Source organism: Danio aesculapii, chromosome 18 (genome assembly GCF_903798145.1).
Source record: "Danio aesculapii chromosome 18, fDanAes4.1, whole genome shotgun sequence".
Lineage (NCBI taxonomy): Eukaryota > Metazoa > Chordata > Actinopteri > Cypriniformes > Danionidae > Danio > Danio aesculapii.
In genome coordinates, this window is record NC_079452.1 from 13,270,973 (window position 1) to 13,296,331 (window position 25,359).

At 36.3% G+C, this 25,359-nt stretch overlaps 1 protein-coding gene across 2 annotated transcripts in view; it reads right to left on the reverse strand.

The window, feature by feature from the left end:
• Positions 1 to 1,852: 1,852 nt before the first annotated feature.
• The window catches only part of cntn5 (contactin 5), a 519,869-nt gene continuing 496,362 nt past the window's right edge, over positions 1,853 to 25,359 (reverse strand). For both annotated transcript variants that reach the window (XM_056477908.1, XM_056477906.1), the window contains exons 20-25: positions 21,991 to 22,225; positions 16,970 to 17,079; positions 14,627 to 14,813; positions 13,093 to 13,205; positions 12,834 to 13,002; positions 1,853 to 2,763 (exon numbers count right to left, since the gene is read on the reverse strand). In XM_056477908.1, the coding sequence (XP_056333883.1) occupies positions 2,660 to 2,763; positions 12,834 to 13,002; positions 13,093 to 13,205; positions 14,627 to 14,813; positions 16,970 to 17,079; positions 21,991 to 22,225 (918 nt within the window). In that variant the 3' untranslated portion in view covers positions 1,853 to 2,659. The remainder of the gene's footprint in view (positions 2,764 to 12,833; positions 13,003 to 13,092; positions 13,206 to 14,626; positions 14,814 to 16,969; positions 17,080 to 21,990; positions 22,226 to 25,359) is intronic.

Genomic DNA, 25,359 nt, shown 5'->3' on the forward strand with positions numbered 1-25,359 from the left:
TGAGAACACTTTACCTGGGGTTAACAAATAACCCTGGGTATTCATTAACAGATGTTTCACACTGTACATTACACTTAACCTTTGGGTTAACGTTCTTATTTGCATATTTGATGTTTCACTGTCATTGTTCGGACGAATAGCAGGCAACCTTTCATTACCACATCATTACACACAGCATCTACTTGTCAGTTATATAGACGAATTACCAGTTTGTAAACAATCATGATGTTCATGCAGTGAGGTTGCAGAAAAGAACCGAGAGCACTAGCATTTACAGTGAGGGAATGACATCCGATGCGGTACAGAGTTTGTTGTTGTCTTAGATATAAGTTTTGTTGATAACATATTATATATATATTATTTATATAATGCTTTCAGCGTATTATAACAGCTCGTCACCCAGTGATAAGCACAGTTATTAGGAAAAATTCACGTTAAAGTGAGCGGCGTTCGTCTGACAGGTCCTTTTGTGATAGCACCCTCCCAACGAATATTGGATAAGATGACCAAGCATCCAGTCCCAAATATACAACAATCTCATTGAAACTCCAAGTGATTTTACAAGAGAGAAGTTCAAGGCCTACAAGTCTTTGGATGCCTACAATGTTGTTCTGTGTGGTCATGTGCAAGAAATACTGTTCCATGATTACCAGATTCAAAACTTTGTAGTGCTAAAAACCTAGGTTCTGCCTAGCCGATGACAAGGAAATAAGATGTACAAGGTCTGGGTAATCATCAACAAGCAAAACAACTGCATTCTGACAGTGAACTGCACCTGTACGGCAGGGTATGCAAATATTTCATTCTAAGCATTCAGTGTCCAAAGTTTAATTAACCATATTTATTTGTTTTTGCTGAAATTATTGCTGCAATCAAAAATGAGTAATGTGTATGATTCAGCATAGCGTGAACTTACCTGATTTGAAATGAGAACTGCAGAGTCGAGCATTTGTAATTAGGTCCTCACTCCATTCAGCTCCCTTTTAGCCAAAGACTTCTGCAGTTGGCATTAAAAGCAGTGTGGTGTACGGTAAAAGTTAAGTTTTCTATTTTTGGAAAGGGGCAAAAAAGTAGGGTCAAAATAGCTTCGAAGCTCAAGCTCAACAGAACTTTAAAAAAATGGATCATTTGAACTGCTTCTATCATTTTAGCCTCTTTTGTGTTTCCTATCTGTAAAACATTTTCATAGAAATTGATTCTAAAAAGGTTCAGATGCCAAGAAGAAAAAGAGAAAGTTTTGGAGTACCTCTATAGAAATAGACTAGGTAGAGAGGCAGGACTTAGGGGTGAGTTTCCAAAAGTGGTCCAGTGGAATAATTCATGGAGTATTGATCATTAACTCGGGTGACCAGATCGAAAGAGCGTGGTGCTTTATCTCTGCTTAGCATTTTGAAGAGTTAAATAAAAAAGAAAGTGGCAAGAACCCACAACACAGTCATGAAAAGACACCACAGAAGATCTAACTATATCATATTAAAAACACAGAACTTTACATAAAACAGATAGATCTTTCAAAATGATGGATAGTGATTATTTGTGGCACAACCCCTGTAATATATATTACCATATTCTGAAACCATCCGGAATACTGTTTCAGGATCCAGGCTACATTTACATCACACTTTAATGTGGTGGTTGTGATCCAATCATTGCAAATGCATTGTGTAATGACTCACTTACCCAGACACTTACCATTGAAACCTTGGAGGACAGAGTCATTCTTGAGCAATATACTTCTCTCCAAACGCAATTCTGTGCCCTACAAACTTTGTTGATACAGCGAATCGATTGTAATCAATTCATGAGACCTTCCACTGCCTTCTTTACCTAGAACACACACACCAGAGGCCTCTTTAAAAATATACATCACATTTATTTCAACTGTTACAGATCAGCCTTGGTTTTTTGTCTACAGAGGTGTTTGGGCACAACATGTTGAGTCCAAACCCTTTATCTCTGGTTCGTCCAGACAGATTCACTGTTGCCCAGCAACCCTGCTAGTTCTCAAAACCCATCGAATGTAACAAAAAAATGAAAACAGACGTTCAAAAACTTGGACGCAGCCGACCGAAACACACCACTGTTCCACATGTTTTTTGTTTTTTTTTGATTCTCTAAAGGTAACACAATGTACAAAAAGCAAGTCTGGAAATAGTAAGATTTTCGGCACTATAAAAAATGTTTGTTTTTTGTCTGCGTAGTCTCCACACTCTCCTCATGTTATTAAGAAAACAATGCACTTATTTCTACTGAGCTTACTCTGCGTTGCTTGTTGGACAGCCAAAGGGTCAAACGTATGCAGTAAAGGGAAGCATCGGGTGCCTTAGCAGCTTCCAGACGACAGTCCCTAAAAAAACGGATTCATGGAGATTTCAAACAACTGTCTCTCTGCACTTTGTACAGCACAACACTACAATGATATCCCAAAGAAAAACCTAGAAAGGAAAGAAGAAAAAAAAGTCTGAGGCATTTCTTGATCCTTGGAAAAGAAGCACATCCCTTTGGCTGGCCCTTAGGTCCTGTTGATGATACAGGCCGGAGCAGGCAGTCTGTGTGGAGGAGGGAGAGCCCATCCCCTTCAGACGGGGGGTGAGTGGGTGTGGTTGTTAGAAGGAAGGCGGAGGAAAGTTTTAAAGGAACAGTACATGACTCAGTAGCCTCACAAGGGAAAAGAAGGCACCATTAATGACAGGAAAAGAGCAGTCCATGCCAAGCCTGGAGGTGGATTCTGGACAGATAGCTGCCCATTCTTTGCACGCACTCCTGGAAGACAGAGAAAAAAGAGGCAAATTAGACGAGTATGCAAAAAGAGGCAAATTAGATATGTTTGCAATACAGATGCACACAAAATATGCATCTGTATGCAGATATGTATGTAATTAGTTCACATGTAGGTTATGGTAACATATTGTTATTTGTTTTTCAAGTACAATTGAGACATATGAGTTGGTTTGTATGTCATAGATTGTATTAGACAATCATTTAGTCTGAGCTGTTGAAAAGTACCCATAATGCCACAGCCATATCACCCTGCAGCCCAAAACGGTTACTCACTGAAACTAAGCAAGGTTAAGCCTGGTTTGTACCGGGATGGGAGACCACATGGGAAAACTACAACCCAGGCTCATTCGGAGAACGTAGTTCCGTGGATGTTTCTGGAGACCGCTAAATACATCCCTGGAGGTACATATTTTTGCAGTTTTTGTTTTCGTGAATCCGCGAGAGGCCGCTGCGCGTGCTTTTTCCGCATCTCGAACGTCTCTCACGAGCGCCGTTCGCACGTAAACCCGCCAGAGGCTGCTTTTGAACAACCTTCCGCCTGTCTGCCTGGATGACAGAATGATTGACCGTGTGACCGGCCAACCGGTTGACCCACCCTCCTCCTTCCCTAAACCCAACCAACGACGATTCACAAAAGCGGTCCAGAAAAAAGAAAAGCCCTCTGATTTTTACCACGTTTTCGGATTTTGACCACATTCTTACCCTGTGATGAACTTGTTCGCTTTATTTTTTGTTTTTGTTTTCTTACCTGATTTCTGGAACCGCTCTTTTCCAGACTCAAACCCGGTTGTCGACGACATCGTGGTCAGCCCCCCTCTGTGCCTCGAGTCCGCCGATGTACACGAAGAGCTAACCAGAAAAACTGGTTGCAGCGGGAAAGCCCTCCACATAGAGGCGCGCGGCCGGCCGGCAAGTGCCAAAGGAACGCCGTCACACCGCCCCGCAGCGTTCGCTTAAAAAATTGAAATGCAGCCGTACGTACCTCTGGCTACGTATTTCGCAGTCTCCAGAAACGTCCGCGGGACTACATTCACAGAATGCGCCTGGGTTGGAAAACTAGGTTGCTATAGGAAGTGGTGTTAGTGAAGCCAATAGGGCAGTCTGTGTGAGTCCTAATGCCCCAGTACAGTGAAGAGGAATCTACACTGTCGGTGGGCGCTGTCTTTCGAATGAGATGCTAAACTGAGGTCCTGACTCTCTGTGGTCATTAAAGGCACAGTGTAACTCTGGTATCCTGGCCAAATTCCCTCTACTGGCCCTTAACCATTATGGCCTCCCAATCATCCCCATCCACCAAATTGTCATCAATGTATCTTCACTCCCCTATATAGCTGGTGTGTGGTAAGCTGTCAACTGGCACTGTTGTCCTGTGGCTGCCGCCACATCATCCAAGTGGATGCTGCACTCTAGTGCTGGTGTGGAGAGACCCTCCTCATGATTGTGAAGCTCTTTGGGTGTATGGCCATACATGATAAATGCGCAATATAAATACACATTACCTACTATTAGACCATGAAACAGATCAAGTAAACCAGTTTAAAGGCCAATTGAATTTTTTAATTTGCAGTTAAAGCAGTTCGAAATACTCTTGCAGCATTATACTCTTAACAATCATCCCAATGCTGCTAATAGTAGATGTGTTAATGGAAATGTAAGTATGTGCTGTGTGCAATAACAACATAAAGCAGAAATGATAATGGTGAGAAAACAGTAGTTATATTGGCATAAAACAATAGTGACAAATACAGTAAACACAGGCTGATTAAGAAAATGTGCCCAGGGCTACATTTTTGAGAACCGAGAAATATGTGCTCTAGGGTACTAGTGACGAGAAGTTCGGATCATTTTACTGACTCAGACCATTAAGTAACGTTCATAAAAACGAACAAATCTTTTTTCGAATCATTTCGTTTAATTGGCCAAAATAGCATTCAAATATTACCAAGATGCTTCCAAACACATCTACAACTAACCTAAACGCTGATCACACTACAAACAAGTCATAACTAGAATGCTAGTATACTAAGAAAGTGAAAATAATCCTTCATTGTTTACCTGGTGTTTTGTCTATGATTAACTCTGGTCACCTCATTTAGCACATCTTCAAACTTCAAACAGTCGTTCTTCATCTGACACTGACAGTCTCATGTAAGCTTAACCAACGCATACCTTGAGCTGGTATGAGCTGAAAACACCCATGATTAGTTCACCTATTGAGTCTTCGGGTTTTGAGTAGTTTGTTCATTATGTGACCGCATGTAAAGAGATTGGCTTTGCTTGTGTCTTTCACATAATAAAAAACCAACTAAAACCAAGGACTTGAGAAATGAACGGATCAAATCTTTTTTCCAGCTCTAAATGCATGTGATTGTTTCTGTATTTCACGTGATGAATGAAAGACTCAAACCAAGGACTCAAGAGGTGAACGGATCAATTCTTTTTCGGGCTCTAAATGCATATGATTGGCTTCTGTTTTTCACATGAAGAACAAATGACCAAACCGAGGACTCGAGATTATCGAATCAAATCTTTTTCTGTCTCTGACTGCATATGATTGGTTTCTGTCTTTCATAGGACGAACAGACGAACGAACGAACGAACGACTCACCCAACAGAGGACTCAAAAAATTAACTAATCTTCTTCTCCCCCTGCACAAATGTGCGCATGCGCAAATGACCGAATAACGAGGACTCATCGTTCTCAAGTCACATAAAAGATTCGTTCTATCCCTATGGGGTACATTATGGCAGAATTTTCTTCCAGCCACAACCTATCTCTGGGAAACATCCATACACACTCACTCACACTCATACACTACAGACAAGTTTGCCTTCCCAATTCACCTGTACCGCATATCTTTGGACTGTGGGGGAAACCGGAGCACCCGGAGGAAACCCACGCGAATGCAGGGAGTCACACACAGCAAGAAGTCAAGCAAGAATATTGTCATGTGCAAACTCCAAACTCCACACATGCAAACTCCACACAGAAATGCCAACTGACCCAGCCGAGGCTCGAACCAGCGACCTTCTTGCTGTGAGGCAACAGCACTACCTACTGCACCACTGCGTCGCCCAATAAACAAATTGTATTTGTCTAATGTAAATCTAAGTGTCATGTGCAGGAGCAAAACGAGGGACAACAGAGATAAGGATCCAAGTTCAAATAATAAAAGCATCCATGTAGTCGAAAACAGGCATCAGGTCAAAAACAAGGCGGGTTCAGAAAATAATAAAGCTAAGATCAAGAACAAGGCGGGTTCAGTATATAGCAAAATAACAAAGCTTAGATCAAGAACAAGGCGGAGTCAGTATATAACAAAAAACAAAGCTAAGATCAAGAACAAGGAAGAGTCAGTTTATAACAAAAAAACAAAGCAAGAACAAGTCAGCACGTCAACAAATAGCAAACAAAACTAAAACATGATGACTGCAAACAAAGACTCAGTCCTGAACTGGTGTATGTATGGTGTATAAGTAGTCCAGATAATCAGTGATGACAGGATTCAGCTGTCTGTGAGTCATCAGTGGTGAACAGCAACCGGTGTGTGTGAGACAGCATGACGGGAATTGTAGTTTGTTAGTGTAATATGTGTAGTTCAACAGAGGTCTGCCAGGCACGGATCGCTGCTGATCAAGACACATATTAGCTAAGTATTTTCCTTTTAAAGACAGCAAAGGTAGTCAGAGACTGCCGAACCTCTGACTGAAAGGCACTTTTGATCAATTAACTTACAAAATTGTTTGATATTTTCATTTTGTATTTTTTTTTCTCATAAAGTATGAAGCTAAGCGGTCCAGTTGTTGTCACGTGACTTACGGTGAGCTGCATTCTTTTTCAACTAGGAGTGCCTGGAAAGCGTGAGCACGTCTCGTGCATGTATGTGCACGCAAGCCATGTGCCTGTATTGGAATAAACGAACTTGAGCACGCTCAAGCTTTGATATGTAAATAACCATTAGTTAATAGCCTCAGCCATAGTTAATCATGTGTCCGTGGGTATTAGCCTCGTTGTACAAGCTCAGAACTTTAAACTAGTGCACAGTTGGCTTAACTTTGTTTAGTTGCAGCAGTTTTGTTCTGTGAAGAATCACGGTGTTGGGAAGCCTTTACGATTAATTAATCATGGTAAATTAAAGCGCAGTTAATAGTTGCATCCCTAATCTCATTGACGCCCATTATTGTGCACAAACCGAAAATACAAAGCACATAGTGGTACAATGCAGTACTCAGTGATAAATTGGATATCAACTTGAATTATATCATGTAGAAGAAAAAAACAGACTCAGTGGCCAACGGTTTCAACCAAAACAGAAACCTATAAATATGTTTTGTCTGTTCGTTTTCACAAATACACCATTTCTAAGAATGGAAACACATATATTTGAAAACTGGTTTCAAAGTGGATATTTTTGAGAAAGCTGCCATCAAATACTGTCCTGGCATACATAATACAGTGTTTTTAGCTGTTTTTGCAGATGTGGAAATGTAGATTGTTCTTGTATGTGTGAACGAGGCTTAAGAAGAGAGTTGATGGGAGTCTGAGCAACTTTTTAAAAGTTTTTGAGCTGAATTAAGCAAATAAAGTTGTGCAGAAGTAAAAGTGGGAGCGACAGAGCTTCTCTGCAAGCATTATAATTACACGACGAAAAGAAAACAGTTCTTGTGAATACGAAAAAATAAAGAGAGTTTGCTCTACAATGGCCCATTAGTCCTGGTAGGATAATGACGGCAAACTTAAAATCCGTCTTTCCCTTTGATAGTGGAAACTTAATTGGCTGTGTAGGTGTACGTAGCAAATGTAATTAAAGAGGAATTAAGTGAAAGCAGTCAAGCATGCTGCCATATGTACACATCTCTTAAAGCTCCCCTGAAGTATCTTGGAATGTGCAGCTTTCTACGGTGTGTTATGTCATTTCAACTCAAACACAAAAAACAGGGTGGAGCAGATCAAAAAGCTGCTCCTCTTTCCGAAAATAGCCAATAGCATTTTACTTATATCGCAGCTCTGCCAACAACATTTACTGAGCCAAAGCATGTGACAGACACAGGCCCCGTTTACATTTATATGTTAAACTAAAATGCATAACTTTTGCTACAGTTACACCTTCCGTGCACACTACCCCGGAGTTTTCAAGCCCTGAAAACAAAGCTTTTTGGAAATGCTGAAGAGGCCCTTTTTCAGTCTTGCACCCTTAAGTTCAGACTTCGCTAGTTTGATATAGAAAACAAACTCTCGAGGACACGTAGAGTAAATCTTCAAAGGGAACAGTGTACTTTATAACGTACACGCGCGTCGAACGTTATATCTGAAATATCTGAAATAACAAACTTCTTGAGCTGATGATAATAACGTGCGCTTGATTATTGATGTGCTTTTGAAACCCGATCCTGTCAGAAGCTGACAAGACAAGAGTGAAGCGTGAAAAAGCAAAGGAGAAGCCGGAAAAAAAGGAGCACATTATTTTTCAGCAAACATGAACAAACTGCCATGTATAACTAACTTATTATCTTCACCTTTTGGACTAATATGAACTGGGAATGATGGAATTACTGTCTAACAGAGGCTACATGTGCTGCTGAAGATTACAGACACAGATGAGAGGTTTTCACTGACTGTAGGCTATATTGTGTGTTGTTTTTGAACCTAAATAAGGACGAAAAGTCTGCCGTGTGTAGTTCTTCTGTAGTTGGTAACACATCGGAGACTGTAAGGGGCTGTATGTGTTCATATATGTTCATTTATTTATTTATTTAATATAATTCCAGACGTTAGGCTATTGATCTGCAGTTATAATCAACCCATGTTCATAGAAAAGTTAGTAATAAACTTTTATACAGAAGTATTTATGTGTGTAAAGCATCTGTTTTGTGAGAAGAGCTTCTCATATGATATGTGAGTGACCTGTACAGCTTTATTGTAGACATTTCCTCAAGCGAGAATGACGTCGACTGAAACTTTCTGTTATACACCACTCCCACTAAAAGGGTACCCTTGGTAGTGGAAACGCAGGCCTGATAAAGGTGACCCATACCGACCTGAACCGTACCGTTCCAGTCAGTGGAAACGAGCCATTAGTTCCAACCCTGCTTTAACACCCTTACCTGTAGGTTTCAAACAAGCCTGAAGGACTCAATTAGTCTGATCAGGCGTGTTTAATTGGAGCTGATACTAAACTGTGCAGAGCTGCGGCCCTCCAGAAGCTAAGTTTGACACCTGTGCTTTAGAGCATTTGATTGTTCAGAAAATCTGATGAAAAGTTTCGTTAATGTTTAAAAAAAACATCATGCTTATGCTTATTTTGTCACTGTTTTGGAGCACACTAGTTTATAGATGACCTTGAAACTAACAAATTGCTTCTAACTTCCATTTTGAGAACCTTTACACTCCAATGTGGCACAGATTGGATATAAACATTGACTGTGCAAACAGGAAATAAGCACATTGATTGACTCAGACTTCATTAATATGTGGGAATTAATTAATTGTACTATGAATCATCGATTTTTTTCTGCCATTTAATCAGACAGATCAGATATTAACCTATCGATGCAAGCCATATGCCATTGAAAATCGGTTGTGAATGACGTTGAAATCTTTGAACAGAGTCCTGTGGGTTAATTTAGTTCAACCCTGTACCTGACAAGATGTAACCTATTAAACATTACCATGAAGTGCACCTGCTGTTCCTAATATATAAGGTACACCAATAATATATTTATTTTCTTGTGTATCTGAGAAAGAAAAACCATTAAGCATTCTGAGTTAATGCATTTAAGCAGCATGTTAACAAGAGAGCTAGACAGCGTGCAACATGTTTAAACAATATAAAAGAAAGAATGTAGAGTCAGCATGTACTGGATTGAATCGGAAACAGTCTAGACGGGCTTGTACTTTCCTCGCACCAGATGTAAATATTGTTCCACCGACTGCATTAAATACAGGTGGGTCACAGTGTTTGGCGTAGTTATTGTTGTTATATGTACACTTACAAAATATGTAGTTGCTGTATTAAATTATGTTTCCATTTAAAAAGTAGGGAAAGGGGTTGCTGTTCATATTTAGGTAATTAAATTAGCGTTGCTTATAATGTACTTGTCCTAAATACTGTAATAGTTCTGTATAAATCAATGAAGAGGATAAGAAAAGAGTACAAATTTCTGTCATGATAACTCTCTGAGAGATTTAATATGGTAATGTATAAGTATATGGTAATGCAATGTATTTGGTAATGTAATGTTTGGTAATAAATATGTATATGGTAATGTAATGTTTTTGGTCTACTCTGCTACTGCTTTGATTATTATGGCGGAGCAAGTACCGAGACTTACTACTGCCAGTATATTCACAAACATGTAGTATGAGAATACAACACATTGTTGCTGCAAACACAATATGTATGTAACCTTGTAGCAGATCTAAACACAGGTGGAGCTGGGGTGGGGGAGGGTCTAAGAAAAACGTGCTGTAACCTTACAGCATAGAACACAGGTGTCAAATCCAGTTCCTGAAGGCCCGCAGCTCTGCACAGTTTATTCCAACCCTGCTTCAACACACTTACCTGTTAGGTTCCAAACAAAACTGAAGGATTCAATTAGTTTGATCAGGGGTGTTTAATTAGGGTTGGAACTAATCTATGCAGGGCTGCGGCCCTCCAGGAACTGGCTTTGACACTTGTGGCATAGTACAACACTGAGCATTTAAATGTTGATAAGCAAGCTTATTGGCTGCTGGGGAGACAGCAAACAATCTCCTGAGCCATGTTGTTAATGATGCAGGAGCAAATTAGGTGGTCTATAGGCACATACAGAATGTATTTCAGAAAAAAATGAGGAATTAACATGTTGTAAATCTAGGAGCACTAATCTCTCCTGCAGCATAGATTAAACATGGCCGCACCCATCAAATCATTAAATAATATGATTTAATAAGAATAATTCAATTAATTTAATAAAATAATATTATTAAGCTGTTTAAAAGACAAAATACGTGTTCTTACACATATTTGAGAGTAGGAATATCAGATATTTCTAGTTTGTTAGGGAACAAAGAAAACAAGATAAATGCATAAATAAGCCAGTATGTTTACATGGACACCAATACTCTGTTATTTATATGATTAAGACATACTCCGGTCCAGGCTCATTCTGAAGACGTACCTCTATATACATTTCTTGAGAGTGCCAAATACGTGCCAGGAGCTAATTTTTTTTGCAGATTTTGTTTTCGCAAATCCACCAGAGGCTGCTGTGTTCGCTTTTTGTGATCTCAAATTTCTCTCTCACCTGCTGTTCTCGCATAAATCCACCAGAGGCCGCCGTCGACTGACTTACTGACTGACCGATTGACTGACCCACCCTGTCACTTCCCTAAACCCAACCAATAGTGTTTTCAAAAGCACCGATTGACCCACCCATCAACTTCCCTAAATCCAACCGGCAGTTTTAAAAAGCAATCCAGAAAAAGAAAGGCCCGCACCTGATTTTTAACATGTTTTCAGATTTTACCACATTCTTACCCTATTATTTACTTGTTTATTTATTTATATTTTTTGGCTTCTGTTTTTGTCTCATCTGCTTTCTGGAACTGTTCTTTGCCAGACTCAAACCCCGTCATCGATATCAACTTCTCCCTTTGTTTCAAGTCCGCCGACATACATGGTAACCTACTGGCCAAACTGGTAAAAGCGAGAAAGCCGTCCATATGAAGGTAAGTGTCAGCTGGTAAGCATGAAAAGGAACGGAATCATACCGCCCCGTGGCGTTAATTTTATAGATGAAATGCAGCCATACCTACTTCTGGCTATATAATTTGCAATCTCCAGAAATGTATATAGGGGGACGTTTTTACAATGAGCCTATGTTGCAATACTCTGATTAAAAGTCGTTCTGTTTGCACGCATAGTGTGACAAATTAACTGTGCAATTTAACTTGTCATAAATTTTTTAATGAAATGGCCAAAATACCATGAAATGACAAAAAAAATGTACGGTTGTTGCATGAAACGCCAGAAGAAACTAGCCTTGAATGGTAACATAATGACGTTAATTGAACATACAAAATTAGAACATGAAAGGACCATTCAAAAAGCAACTCATGTAACCACCTTAATCATATTATCAACATGGGCTCATTGTGAAAGCGTACCCCCTATATACATTTCTGAAGATCGCGAATTATGTAGCCAGAAGTATGTATGGCTGCATTTCATCTTTAAAACGAACGCTACAGGACGGTATGATGCCGTTCCTTTTTGCGCTTACCAGCTGACTGCTTACCTGCATGTGAATGGCTTTTCCACATTTACCAGCTTGTTCGGTAGCTCGACACGTACTTCGGCGGACTTGAAATGCAAAATGAAATTGATCGCGACGACGAGGTTCGAGTCCAGTGAAGAACGGTCCAGAAAGCAGGGAAGATAAAACAGAAGCCAAAAGATAAAATAATTACATAAGTAAATAACAGGGTGAGAATGTGGTAAAATATGAAAAGGTGGTAAAGATCAGGGGGCTTTTCTTTTTCTGGATTGCTTTTGAAAACACTGCGGTTGGATTTTGGAAAGGAGGTGGGCGGGTCAATAGGTGCTTTTTAAAATACTATCGGTTGGGTTTAGGGAAGGGGGGGTTGTGGGGATCAGTTGGTTGGTCAGTCAGTCAGTGAGCTAGTCAACAGCGGCCTCTGGTGGATTTACGTGACAAGAGCAGGCGCGAATCGAACTCACGAGGGATATTTGAGATCTAAAAAAGCGTACGCAGCGGTCTTTGGCAGATTCGTGAAACGTAGCTCCTGGAGCGTATTTTGCTCTCTCCAGAAAAGTATATAGGGGTGCGTAATCAGAATAAGTCTGGGTTGCTTATTATTGTCTTATTTAGATTAGGCAATAAATTCGATTACTGATGTCCATGTAAACGTAGTCACTGTAGTCACTTTAATGCCATGCGTTCTAATTAATGGTCACATTAAAAAAACGTATACAGTTGGGTCAGGAGGAGTATTTCGAACTTATGTGTGAAATGGTTAAGTGTGTGTATGTGACCTGAGCGCTGCTTACCTGAGGAGGTGAGCACTCTGACCTGAGCGCTGGCGGCTCCTTCACCTCCTTCACTGACTGCGCGCACTTCAATGATGTATGTTCCCCCCTCGGGAAGTGTCAGGACCACCGCTGAGTTTGGAGTCCTCATGACTTGGCTGTGGCCCCGTCCCTCTTGACGCAATAATACCTGCAAAGGAGAGGGAGAAAAAGAGAACAAAGACATCATGCACTGTCACTGTGTTTGCCTTTACCTGCACAGTATCTGTGCGATACAAACCTTGTACCCAATGACTTCTGACTCATTGTCCCTTGCTTTCACTGGATCCCAGGATAGAGAAACATTGTTTCCCTCTTGAATCCACATCAAGTTGCCTGGAGGTAGACTTGGGGCTGGAGAGAGAGAGAGAGAGAGAGAGAGAGAGAGAGAGTGAGAGAACAAGAGAGACAGATAAAAAGCTTATTTAAAAAAATGAAGGTCTGAAATGAGCAATGGTTACATAATAATTGGAATATTTAATATGATCTTCCTCCTCTCAAGGCCCATTTCTGTTCAACTATCCCTTCAGACAAATGTTGACAAAGCAATCCGGCAAGTTTCCAGTTACAAACGTTTCAGCTGTCCAGAATAAACATGAAACTGCTGTGATATGACGTGATTATGTCAGAAGATATTTAATGTTCAGTGTAATATGTGGAGAATGATTTGGATGAGTTTTAGATAACCTATTTTTGTCTATAACATTAAAGGATAGTTCACCCAAAAATAAAAATATTGTTATTATTGACTAACCCTCCCCTGAAACATTTGTTTGTTAATCTTCACAAACACAATTTAAGACATTTTGGATGTAATCCTAGAGCTCCCTCGTCCTCCATAGACGGCAACAGTCTTGAATCACATTCAAAGTCCAGAAAAGCACCAAAAACGTTGTTATAACGTTCCATGTGACTTCCATAGAACTGTCATATATATTTTACAAATTGGTGGGGGGCCATATCAGTGACTGACAATTCATAGGACTGACAATTCCGCTTTAACATTCAAGCACAACAAAAAAGTGGAAACCTCATGTATTTGATGCACTAAGATATTCTTCCCTAGAGTGTAAGCTCTTTCTTTTTGTTTCTTGTTGTACATATTGAAGGGGTAGTTTGAATTGCTATGATATATTTATATATATATATATATATATATATATATATATATATATATATATATATATATATATATATATATTGTACTATATACTATAAATATAAATACTGGGTTAAATACTGGGTTTTTGAGTGATTTTGGTAATTGTTCTTTCGATAATTGAACATGTTAATGTAAAAATGAATTTTATGTTTATATATATATATATATATATATATATATATATATATATATATATATATATATATATATATATATATATATATATATATATATATATATATATAATTCATTTTTACTTTAACATGTTCAATTATCGAAAGTACAATTATCAAAATTACTCAAAAACCCAAAACAACCCGAACAAATAGCGCATACTTTAAATGTCCATGTAAATGTCTGTACTTTATATATTTTGTTGGGCTGATTCTTGTTATATTTTTTATGTCAGTTGAGGGCCAGGCAGTTTAAGACCCCTGATTGAATATGAATGACGTGATATGTGTGACAGGGGCAAACAATATTGGTGTTATGATTGGCCAGATCACCTGTCAATCAAACTGCCACAAAGGGTCAATTGCGCATTTGGAGTGAATCCAGCATAATCCTTTAACCCTTGTTTTGTTATTCATATTTCCAGTCGGACAGAACTCACCATTTTTCTTTGTGCTCATCTTGATGGCTATGCTGGATGGTCCTTGCCCGGCGCTGTTGAATCCTTTCACAGATACCAGATACTGCGTGTTTCCATCCAGCCCTGACAACAACATGTTCGTCTCGTTCCCCAACGTCCTCTTCTTCTTCCCCAACTCCTCCTGCTCCACATCCTTCCAGAAGCTCACCTGACAAGACAATCTGCATTTTCATTCTTGCAAGATTTTAATAGAGATAAAGATTTTGAGACTGAGTCGGCTCAATAAATGACAAAGTGAGAGTCGCCGATTTGATATAATATATAATTTAGTTTAAATAACCGTCATGCATTTTGCATGAAGAGCATAATGGATGAGCATGTAATATCTGCTGTTGATGAAATACGATAATCTTCCGCAACTGTGTAATTTCGCTATGTAGAATCCCTTTCGTCATTCAGAAAGCACAACTGTTGACTATTGAGGAGACAATGGTGGGGAAAGGTAAAGTGTGATTGGGCTTGTAATGTGTCTCTGCTTTAAAGTGAGCTGTGTTGTTGTCTGCTGCCCACAGGAGTGAATGTTTTGGATCATTTTATATTGAGAGTGGTTTCTACACAAATGTTGTTCCTAGAGAGATGTGACTGTTGAGTTTGGTGGTTATCAGAATGCTCAACTAACCATATGATACTTTTAATAAGTGCACATTTATATTATATTGAGAAACATGATCTATTTTAATTATACATTTCTCACATTCCTCACAAGAATTACATTTTAAAAATAATCGTTTATTAATAGTTCGATATTAGTAGATTATTAATAAGGAATAGTTCATTTCAAGCATAACCATTAGTTTTTAATTTTATTAATTTTAACTATTTTTACATTTTAAATCTGTATACTGTGTCATTACCTGTCAAAACCTTTTAACAAATTGTCAGTTTTTAAATATTTAAATAATATTTATTTTTAATGAAACCTTATTATTTTAAATGTATTAATAAGTATGGGTTAAATTAATATAACATTTTTACAGTAATATATATGTGTGGCAGAAAAACATTAATTATTTGAATATATTACTTTTTGTCAATTTAACCGCTTTGCATTTTTTAAATTATTTATTTATTCACTCATTCATTCATTTATTTATTATTTTTGTGTACATTTATTTTCATCATAAATACTGTGAAATATGTACTGGGTTTATCTGTTTAAAATGTAAAAACATTGATATCTTTAATTTTGTCTGATAACATATCTTCCAAATTTCTGATAAAATTCATGAAGAGTTTTGAATTTATTTTGCAAGTAATGTTTAAAAAAAAAACCAATACTACAATTTACTAAACACTCAAAAAAGAGTTTGTGTTACTTGTTCAAACTACTTATCTAAATTGAGCTGAAACAACACAAATATTGAGATTTCATTGGGACAGCTTTATTGTTTTTTGTTCAATTCACCTACATTTGTAAAAACTAATAAGTTAACGTAATTTCTTCGTTGTCACAACACAAATTGATTGTGTGGATTTTTAACAGTGAAATGCATAACTTCTGAGAAACTGAGAATTTCTAAGTGGTCTCTTTTTTTCCCATAGCTGTATATACAGTTAAAGTCAGAATTATTAGCCCCCCTTTAATTTTTTTATTCTTTTAAAAAATATTTTCCAAATGATGTTTCACCGAGCAAGGAAATTTTCACAGTATGTCAGATAATATTTTTTCTTCTGGAGAAAGTCGTTTTTGTTTTATTTCAGCTAGAGTAAAAGCAGTTTTACATTTTTTTTAAATCCATTTTGAGGTCAAAATTATTAGCCCCTTTAAGCTATTTTTTTTTTAAAAAGTCTGCAGAACAAACCATCATTATACAATAACTTGCCTAATTACCCTAACCTGCCTAGTTAACATAATTGACCTAGTTAAGCCTTTAAATGTCACTTTAATCTGTATAGAAGTGTCTAGAAAAATATCTAGTCAAATATTATTTACTGTCATCATGGCAAATATAAAATAAATCAGTTATTAGAAGTTATTAAAACTATTATGTTTAGAAATGTGTTGAAAAAATCGTCTCTCTGTTAAACAGAAATTGGGGAAAAAATAAACAGGAGTGCTAATAATTCAGGGGGCTAATAATTCTGACTTCAACTATATGCGAGTGTATACATGTGTGAATGTGAATGCGTAATTAATCATCTTTGATAAAGGTAGTTCATTTGATCTATTCCAATATTCAAAACAATAGAAATATTACAGAATTCATTATCAATCTCTATACAGTTAATACAGGCTTTAGGATGCTTACAGCTCATCAGGTTTTGGGACAAAACTCTTTCTTTATTGATCTCTCCATCTCTAACCTCATATCCTTGGGGTCTTCCAAGTCCAGGACTGGGTGGCTTCCACAAGACTTTAATTTCCGAGGAAGAGACTGCGAATGCCTGCACTTCTGAAGGTGGCTCTCTGGGCTCTGCATTAAAAAATAACACATAATACTTAAAATTAATTACTGTATACATTAAATTTGTATTGATTATGTGTTAACAGCAGTGTTCTACATGTTGTTAATAATAATAAGAAGAATAATAAGAATAATAGTAAAAACATAGTTATAACTAGTTACTTCTCACAAATAGTAACTGAGTAACTGAACTGAACTAACTAACTAACTAACTAACTAACTAACTAACTAACTAACATGGAAGCTAACTATTCCATTACTTTTAAAATAAAATCTGAAACAAAAGTTCAAATTGTATGTTGTCTCAAATAATTGGTCTCACTTTATATTAAATGGCCTTAACTAATAAGTACTTACACTGAAATGAATCATTTGTTACAATGTACTTATTGTGTATTGTGCATGTATTTACATTGTACTTATGCTTGATTAAATATCTGCATGTCATTAAATCTGCATTAAATTTCTGTATTTACATTTATAATTACATTGTTGACCATCCCTTACACCTCAACCCACCTTTAAACCTACCCATACTTCAAAACCTGTCCCTAACCCTACCCGTTTCCCACCTCAAGTCCACCACATTATGAACACAGTAAGGACATTGTATTTATTTGTTTGATGTAAGTATCTCGTTAGGGCCACTTAATATAGAGAGGGACCAAATAAATAAATAAATTATTATAAATCATTCTACATTATATTATATTATTGCTGTTTTTGAACACATGAACACATAAATGACATTTTTATTTTATGGTAAATACTATCCGTATAAATGTTTCGGTATTATAATTAAAGTATTATTTTATTATTTAGGCTATGTTTTATATGTAAGATATAAAAATAATATTGACATATTTCCACAGTTGAAACACATTCAGCAATTACATAAAATACTGTGCATTTCACACATGTATGCGTTTCTATCAACATGCCTACATACAGTAAATGAATGGCAAGTAGATTTCACACATATGCCCAAGAGGGGACCGTTTAGGTATCTACTGGTATGCGTGGATAAATTTTCAAAATGGGTAGAAGCTTTTCCCTGCTCAAGGGAAAATGCACAATTGGTAACACAAAAATTGATCTCTGAAATTATACCTAGATATGGGATCCCACAAAGCATCGATTCACATATACATATACATACATATATACACACACATATATATATATATATATATATATATATATATATATATATATATATATATATATATATATATATATATATATATATATATATATATATAAATATATATATATATATATATATATATATATATATATAGATATAGATATATATATATATACACATATATATATATAGTCAAAATATAGATCTACTGACATTATTGCTTTTTCTACTATTGATTATTTCCGCGTCAGAATTATGCAAAAAATACGAAATACGAAAAAGTGTGAAAAAAAAGTATATATGCTGTTTGTTTAAATTATATATTTGAAATGAGCTGAAACAACACAATTCTTGAGATTTTTTGGCGAAAAATGTAATTGTTTCTAGTTCAACCATTTTGTTCCAAATTTGTTGAGTTAACTTCATCGGCTGATGTTGGGACAACATAACTTAATTGTGTGGAATCCTGCATTTTACAAACTAGTTTAGTTGCCTTAATACAGTGGCTTCATCTCCTCTTTTAAAAAGCATCACCTGTGTTCTTAGCTAAACATCATCAGTTGTGTGGTTGTCCCACTCCCACAAACACCACACTATCATCATTGGTTATGTGCCCCACTATCCCCGCAACACAAATTTGAGCAGGCTGTCAAATTTTATATCAATTATATAATGTCGCATTGTATTGTAAGTAACTAATGGTGTTGTAATGGGGGAAACAGTAATTTGCTTGATTAATTTCTAATAAAAAATGTAGTTCTGTTAGTAATGCCATTATTCCCATCGCTGTTTAACAGAACGAGTCAAGAGTCAAAGAGAATGTAAATTAACAGTCAAACAGTCCTGACCAAGGCTGAATTTCATCTAGAAAAAAGACAACAACAGTGAAATATTGTTTACATTTAAAATAAATGCTTTTGATCACAAATTATTACTAAATTCTGAATTTACTTCAGTCTTCAATGTCACATGATCCTTCAGAAATCATAAGGTACGTTCGACTTCATGCAGATCGGTTGAAATCTGTTTTAAAGCCATGCATGCTGGTAAGAAATTTTGAAAATTGTGAAGCCCTGTGATGGTGAAGAAAAAAAGCTGTGATACTGAGAGGTGACAGAGACACACAACATAAATCATATTAGCAGCAGTCGCACACTTCCCATGAAATCAGCCTGACACAGTGATCACAAACTGGAACTGTCGGCTCCTCTGGATAATTTGGGCAGTGTGTGGGCAGTGAATGTGTAAAGGTCAGAAAAGTTTTCCATTTGTTCAGAAAGCACACTACTGAGCTTAAGTAAATTAAACTTTTGTCAACATTTAGTTACCATCATGTGCAGCAGAAAATGAGAAATTCTGAAAAGTTAATCCCAAGAAAGTTAAATAAAAGCACAATTAAAGAAGTCAATATAACCTTCGAATACTTTCTGTACTATACTATTTAATAAATAATTTCCTGACTTGCTTACATTAACTCTCTCTTATCTATTCTACAGCATGCCTACTTAGCTACATATTTACATTATAAATATAGTTGAAGGCAACATTTTTAATTTTAATTTTAAATATTATATATAAGCGGTTACTTTGGAAATCTAATAGATTACAGATTACAAATTACCCTATTTAAAATGTAATGAGTAGTGTGCCTTTTCAACTACTTTATAAAAGTAAAGTAACTGATTATATCTGATTACTTTTTGATTACTTTTAAGATGGATATTTTCAACTAAATCATTTTCAAGCATTTATATTAAGCAGGTGTGACCTTACAGTAGCTCTGTTTACTGTTAGAATTCCAAAATCTCTCATCACTTGAATTACAAATCTATTGACTTAATTTTAAAGTACAGCCACCACAAAACCAGACCTTATAACATAAGAATTGTTTACTGTTGGTACAAAATCTAAATTTTAGTTAGTTGTGCAGGGTGTTTTTTGTGGCATTTGCAATAAAAAATACATCTAAGCTATTTTTGCAATTGTTATATTTAAATCGAAGCAGCTTAAATCCAAGTCCATCATATCTTAGTGATCAATAAAACTGTTAGTGAAACATATGAGGCGGAATTGTTCAGTTAAATTATTTACTGCAAATAATATGCTGTACTTAACAAACAAATTATAGTATACAACAGCAAAAACATAAACATCAAATACCAGGTGTTACACATTTAAAATACTACAGTATTTTTTAGAAAAGAGAAATATTTAGGAATAAGCATTATATTGTATATATATTTACAACTCTTCATTAATGAATTACACTACATAATGTAGTATCATTAGTAACTATCATGAACTAATAGTAATTACTATAGTATACTTTAGCCTTTCCTACAGTAAACTATAGACCTCATCACCCTCAGTCATCTTTCCATCAAGCAAATTTCTCGTGTTAACCTAATTGGTTGAAGACGTGACCGACCAGAGCGAGAGGTGGCAGTAACGCACCAAAAAGTTTGTTGTCGACCACCGAAAAACAGGAAGAAGAAATCATCATTCTCGCCATTATATGATTTACTTTCATCAACTAGACACCGGCCGTACAGCGCTGTGAATGTCAGTGCCATCACTTATTGATCCGCGATTGGTATAATAGGTAAATCTGTAAATAGCTTGTGTGGATGCTACTGCGCTACTTGACTAATAAGATAGCTTCACTACTAAAAAGCTATTTGATTTATAAAGTAGCGACACTACTGCCACACTACTGAGAATTGTAGTTAAGCTAGTAGCGTATATATATATATATATATATATATATATATATATATATATATATATATATATATATATATATATATATATATATATATAATAAACATTATTTTCATATATGCCACATTTTGAGGTACTTAAAGTGAACATGCAATTTTTTAATAATGTTACATTACAATACATCAACAATGATTTAAATTGATTTCCCTAACATATATGTAAATTAATGGTTTATAATGTTAACACTAGTGCGTTAATTCATATTACATATAAGGTTTGAATTGTACTAACTTCATCACCAGTGCATAATTATAATTATTACAAGTCTTAGGAGAGTGAAAGCACATGTATGCCATTTCATTTAACAGTGCACTTGAACCAAATTTCAAATACAAATAATTATGACATCACAGTTAAATGTACAGTAGTAATTGCACCCTTCTTAGGTGAGTCAGAAAGCTCTTATATTCAACTAAATGCATTTATATTCAATTCAACGTGTAATTAAATGTCTAACGAAATTTTATTCAATTAACGTGTTAGAAGAGTCTCCATAATAGGTACTGTTTCTTAAATTACACTAAAAATATATATTTATTCACTGGATTTATTAATTTTCTTAATGTTCTTTTCAAACAATTTATATGGGCTGAATTTAAGCAAACAAATGAAATTTAGGGACTAAATCTGTTTGTTTAAATTCAGGCCATATAAATTGATAGCAAACAACTTAACTTTAAAAGAATGTAAATCCAGCTAATCCATTTTTTTCAGAGTACAATTCTTTTTCATAAGGCTACATTATATAATATTTTCTCATATCATGCATATTGAATTTCATATTTTAGCGACTGTAGCGACTGCATCTCAAAACATGTACACACTATTGCACTGCACATCCATCCACAGCCCTGGATTATCCATATTTCAATGTTCCAGATACTCCATCTGTACTTGGGCTGTGGGTTATTGGAGGTATTTAAGACTATAAATCAATATAAACTATGAGCAATAAATCCTATCAGTCAACATCAGTGTTATGTGACCCTCACCTCCCTCCGCGGAGAACACAGTGACCACTTCACTGAAGGGCCCATCGCCTTTGTTGTTATAAACCCCAACCCGCACCTCAAACGGGGTCAGAGGGGGGAACGTCTCGTCTCTGTATTTGTATGTGGTGGAATCTGCTGACGTCACCATTTTCTCTTTCCATCCACGTGTGCCGTTGACACGAAACGCCACGATGTAGCCAAAGCCTTCTCCGTTTTGGTATTCCTCTGAGACGGGCTGAGGACAAAAAAAAAAGAATAGTTAGGCCTGGATTGTGGAAGGGCATCCACCACATAAAACATATGCCAGAGGTGGTTCATTCCACTGTGATGACACCTGATTAATTAAAGACAAAGCCATGGTCTGGATTTATTTAAAAAATAAATCTATTTGACCCCTTTTTTAGGATTTCAGATAAATCTTTTGTGTCTCCAGAATGTGTCTGTAAAGTTTAAGCTCAAAACACCCATCACTTTATTTATTATACCTTTTTAAATCTGGGAAATTTGAGCTGTTTGGACATTGTAGCTGTTTTTGTAGCCTGTACCTTTAATGAAAATGAGATGGTTCTCCCCACCCACTGTTCCCCTGTGCATGTCAAAGCCAGAGTTCTCTGTAGCCTTTACGTAGATAAACAGCACAGTGACAGACAAGAATAAAGCAGATCTCCCTTACTACAGTAAGAACTTTCTCAACTGTTATTCGATGCATTTGTTGTGGTGTTAATTCAAGCTTTCCTGCAACGATGAGTCACACACAATGTTGTTATAATGTTTGCACGTGTGCACACACATGTTTAGCTTTGCACTGTATATGCTCTGTTTGTGACAGGACATAACCATTGGTTATTGGTTATTGTGGACAAACTGAAAAGCCCGTTGGGGGCGGGGTTGTGAGGGTTTGGTGGGTGGAATGGGGATGGAGCGCAGGTTGGTTGATGGCTGTTTTGTGGATGAAAGTGAAGAGTGGGTGGCAGGGGGTGGATGTTGCAATCAAAAATTAATGGGGGGAGTCATTTTGATTTGGGGGCCTTAATAGTAACTCTGGGGGCCCCAAAACGGCGTGGGCCCTTAGAATCGTTCTAACTTACCCCCATCCCCTAGCAGTACCCCCTGGGTGTTAAACAGTTGGGTTTTCTGGTTGAGTTTTTCATGGTACGCAGCATTGTTTGTTGATTATTATGCTGGAATGAGAGTACAGTTCTTGGCCATATTGGCCTAGAAAATAGCTACTTTTTTTAAATTTATTCCAGTACACAATGAAACTACAGAAGAGACAAGCTTTAAATAGGAAAATTATCAAAACTCTTTAGTCATTTTGAGAAAGGTGCTAATGGTCTAATGCGATTTAAAGATTTATGCTATGCTAAGCTAAGTTAAAAGTGCCGCCAGACATTGGTTGAATGAATTGAAAAATAGTAAAACTCAACTGGTTGACCCTAGGAAAATTGTAAAATGAGCCTATTTTGCCTATTTTTTAACACAACAGAAAATAATAATAATAAAAAATAAAATAAAAAACACCTATCTAGAGTATGAGGTTTTGCTTTTTTAGGGAAAAAAACATATTTAAAAATTAAAGAAAATAAACATCCAAAATGCACTTTAAGTGCTTTTTTACAGCACTTTAGCAGTTTGTGTCTGTAGATTTTGATTAAAATACATTTTTTTAGAGGCCGTTTTCATAATATGTTTTTTGTCTCCTTCATTGAGTCAAAAATCTGCAGTTTTATTTATGTCTGAATTCTTATCTTTTACAGAGAGATTTTTTCATACATAATTTACATATAAAATGATATACAGTAATTTATTCCACAAATATATGCAAAAATGTATTCATTTCCGTTCACAGTATTATCTGGATGTGAGGTGATAAATAGAAATACCCTAAATCTCTGTAAAAAAAAAAAAAAATTATAATAAAATAAAATAAAAATATATAAATTATATATATATATATATATATATATATATATATATATATATATATATATATATATATATATATATATATATATATATATATATATATATAAACCAAAAAAAAAAAAAAAATGATTTGTGAAACGGACTTAAATTTCAGATTACGGATATTTAACAGATTATTTTTTTGTGTAAAAATGACTGCATATTTAATAAAATAATGCTTCATTGGCATATTATCAGCCTTGGAAGTATGGTGATGACTATATTTCCTTTTTAAACCCTATTCACATGCAGTGTCATGCCTTAAAAAGTGTGGGAGAGGGTGGATCTGAAATTGGAAAAGGATCATAATAATACACAGCCAGCTGAGCTCTCTGAAATGAGGGTAAACGGCTGTGCAGCAGGTAATTTATGAAGACCTTTACCTGGGTATTATCAGCCCTGAAGATGCAGCCTGGACAATTATTTGACTCCAGTACAATACCCTTCTCCTGTGTAATGTGTAAAAAATTACTATTTCCAGGTCAGCTCAAATGTTGTCATCTTTGTACAAGTTTTGCATCATTTCCATTTCCTCTGCTGGTGCTAGTTAAGAATAAGCAAAACTGCTGTAAACTCCATTTTGAAATTCAATCAAATACCCAATTAACTGTAGTGTGGGGACTGAATGTTAACGCAGAATCTTTTAAAAAGCGATGGAACAAAAACAATGGTATTTATTAGCTCTATAGTTTGAATAACCAACATTTAAGCTTTCATATATAAGTTCAGTTCATTATTAAACATATACTTACCTGCCACTATATTAGGTACACCTTTCCAACTGCTCGTTAACGCAAATTTCTATTTAGCCAATCACATGACAGCAACTCAGCGCATTTAGTCATGTAGACATGATTAAGACGATCTGCTGAAGCTCAAACCCAGCATCAGGATGGGAAAGAAAGGTGACTTAAGTGACTTTGAATGTGGCATGGTTGTTGGTACCAGACGGGCTGGTCTGAGTATTTCAGAAACTGCTGATCTACTGGGATTTTCACGCACAACCATCTCTAGGGTTTACAGAGAATGGTCAAAAAAGACAAAGTATCCAGTGAGCGGGAGTTCTGTGGGCACAAATGCCTTGTTGATACCAGAGGTCAGAGGAGAATGGCCAGATTAGTTCGAGCTGATAGAAAGGCAACGGTAACTCAAATAACCACTCGTTACAACCGCGGTATGCATAAGAGCATCTCTGAACACACAACACGTCAGACCTTGAGGCAGATAGGCAACAGCAGCAGAAGACCACACCGGGTGCCACTTCTGTCAGCTAAGAACAAGAAACTGAGGCTACAATTGAAGCAGGCTCACCAAAATTGGACAATAGAAGATTGGAAAAATGTTGCCTGTTCTGATGAGTCTCGATTTCGGCTGCAACATTCAGATGGTAGGGTCAGAATTTGA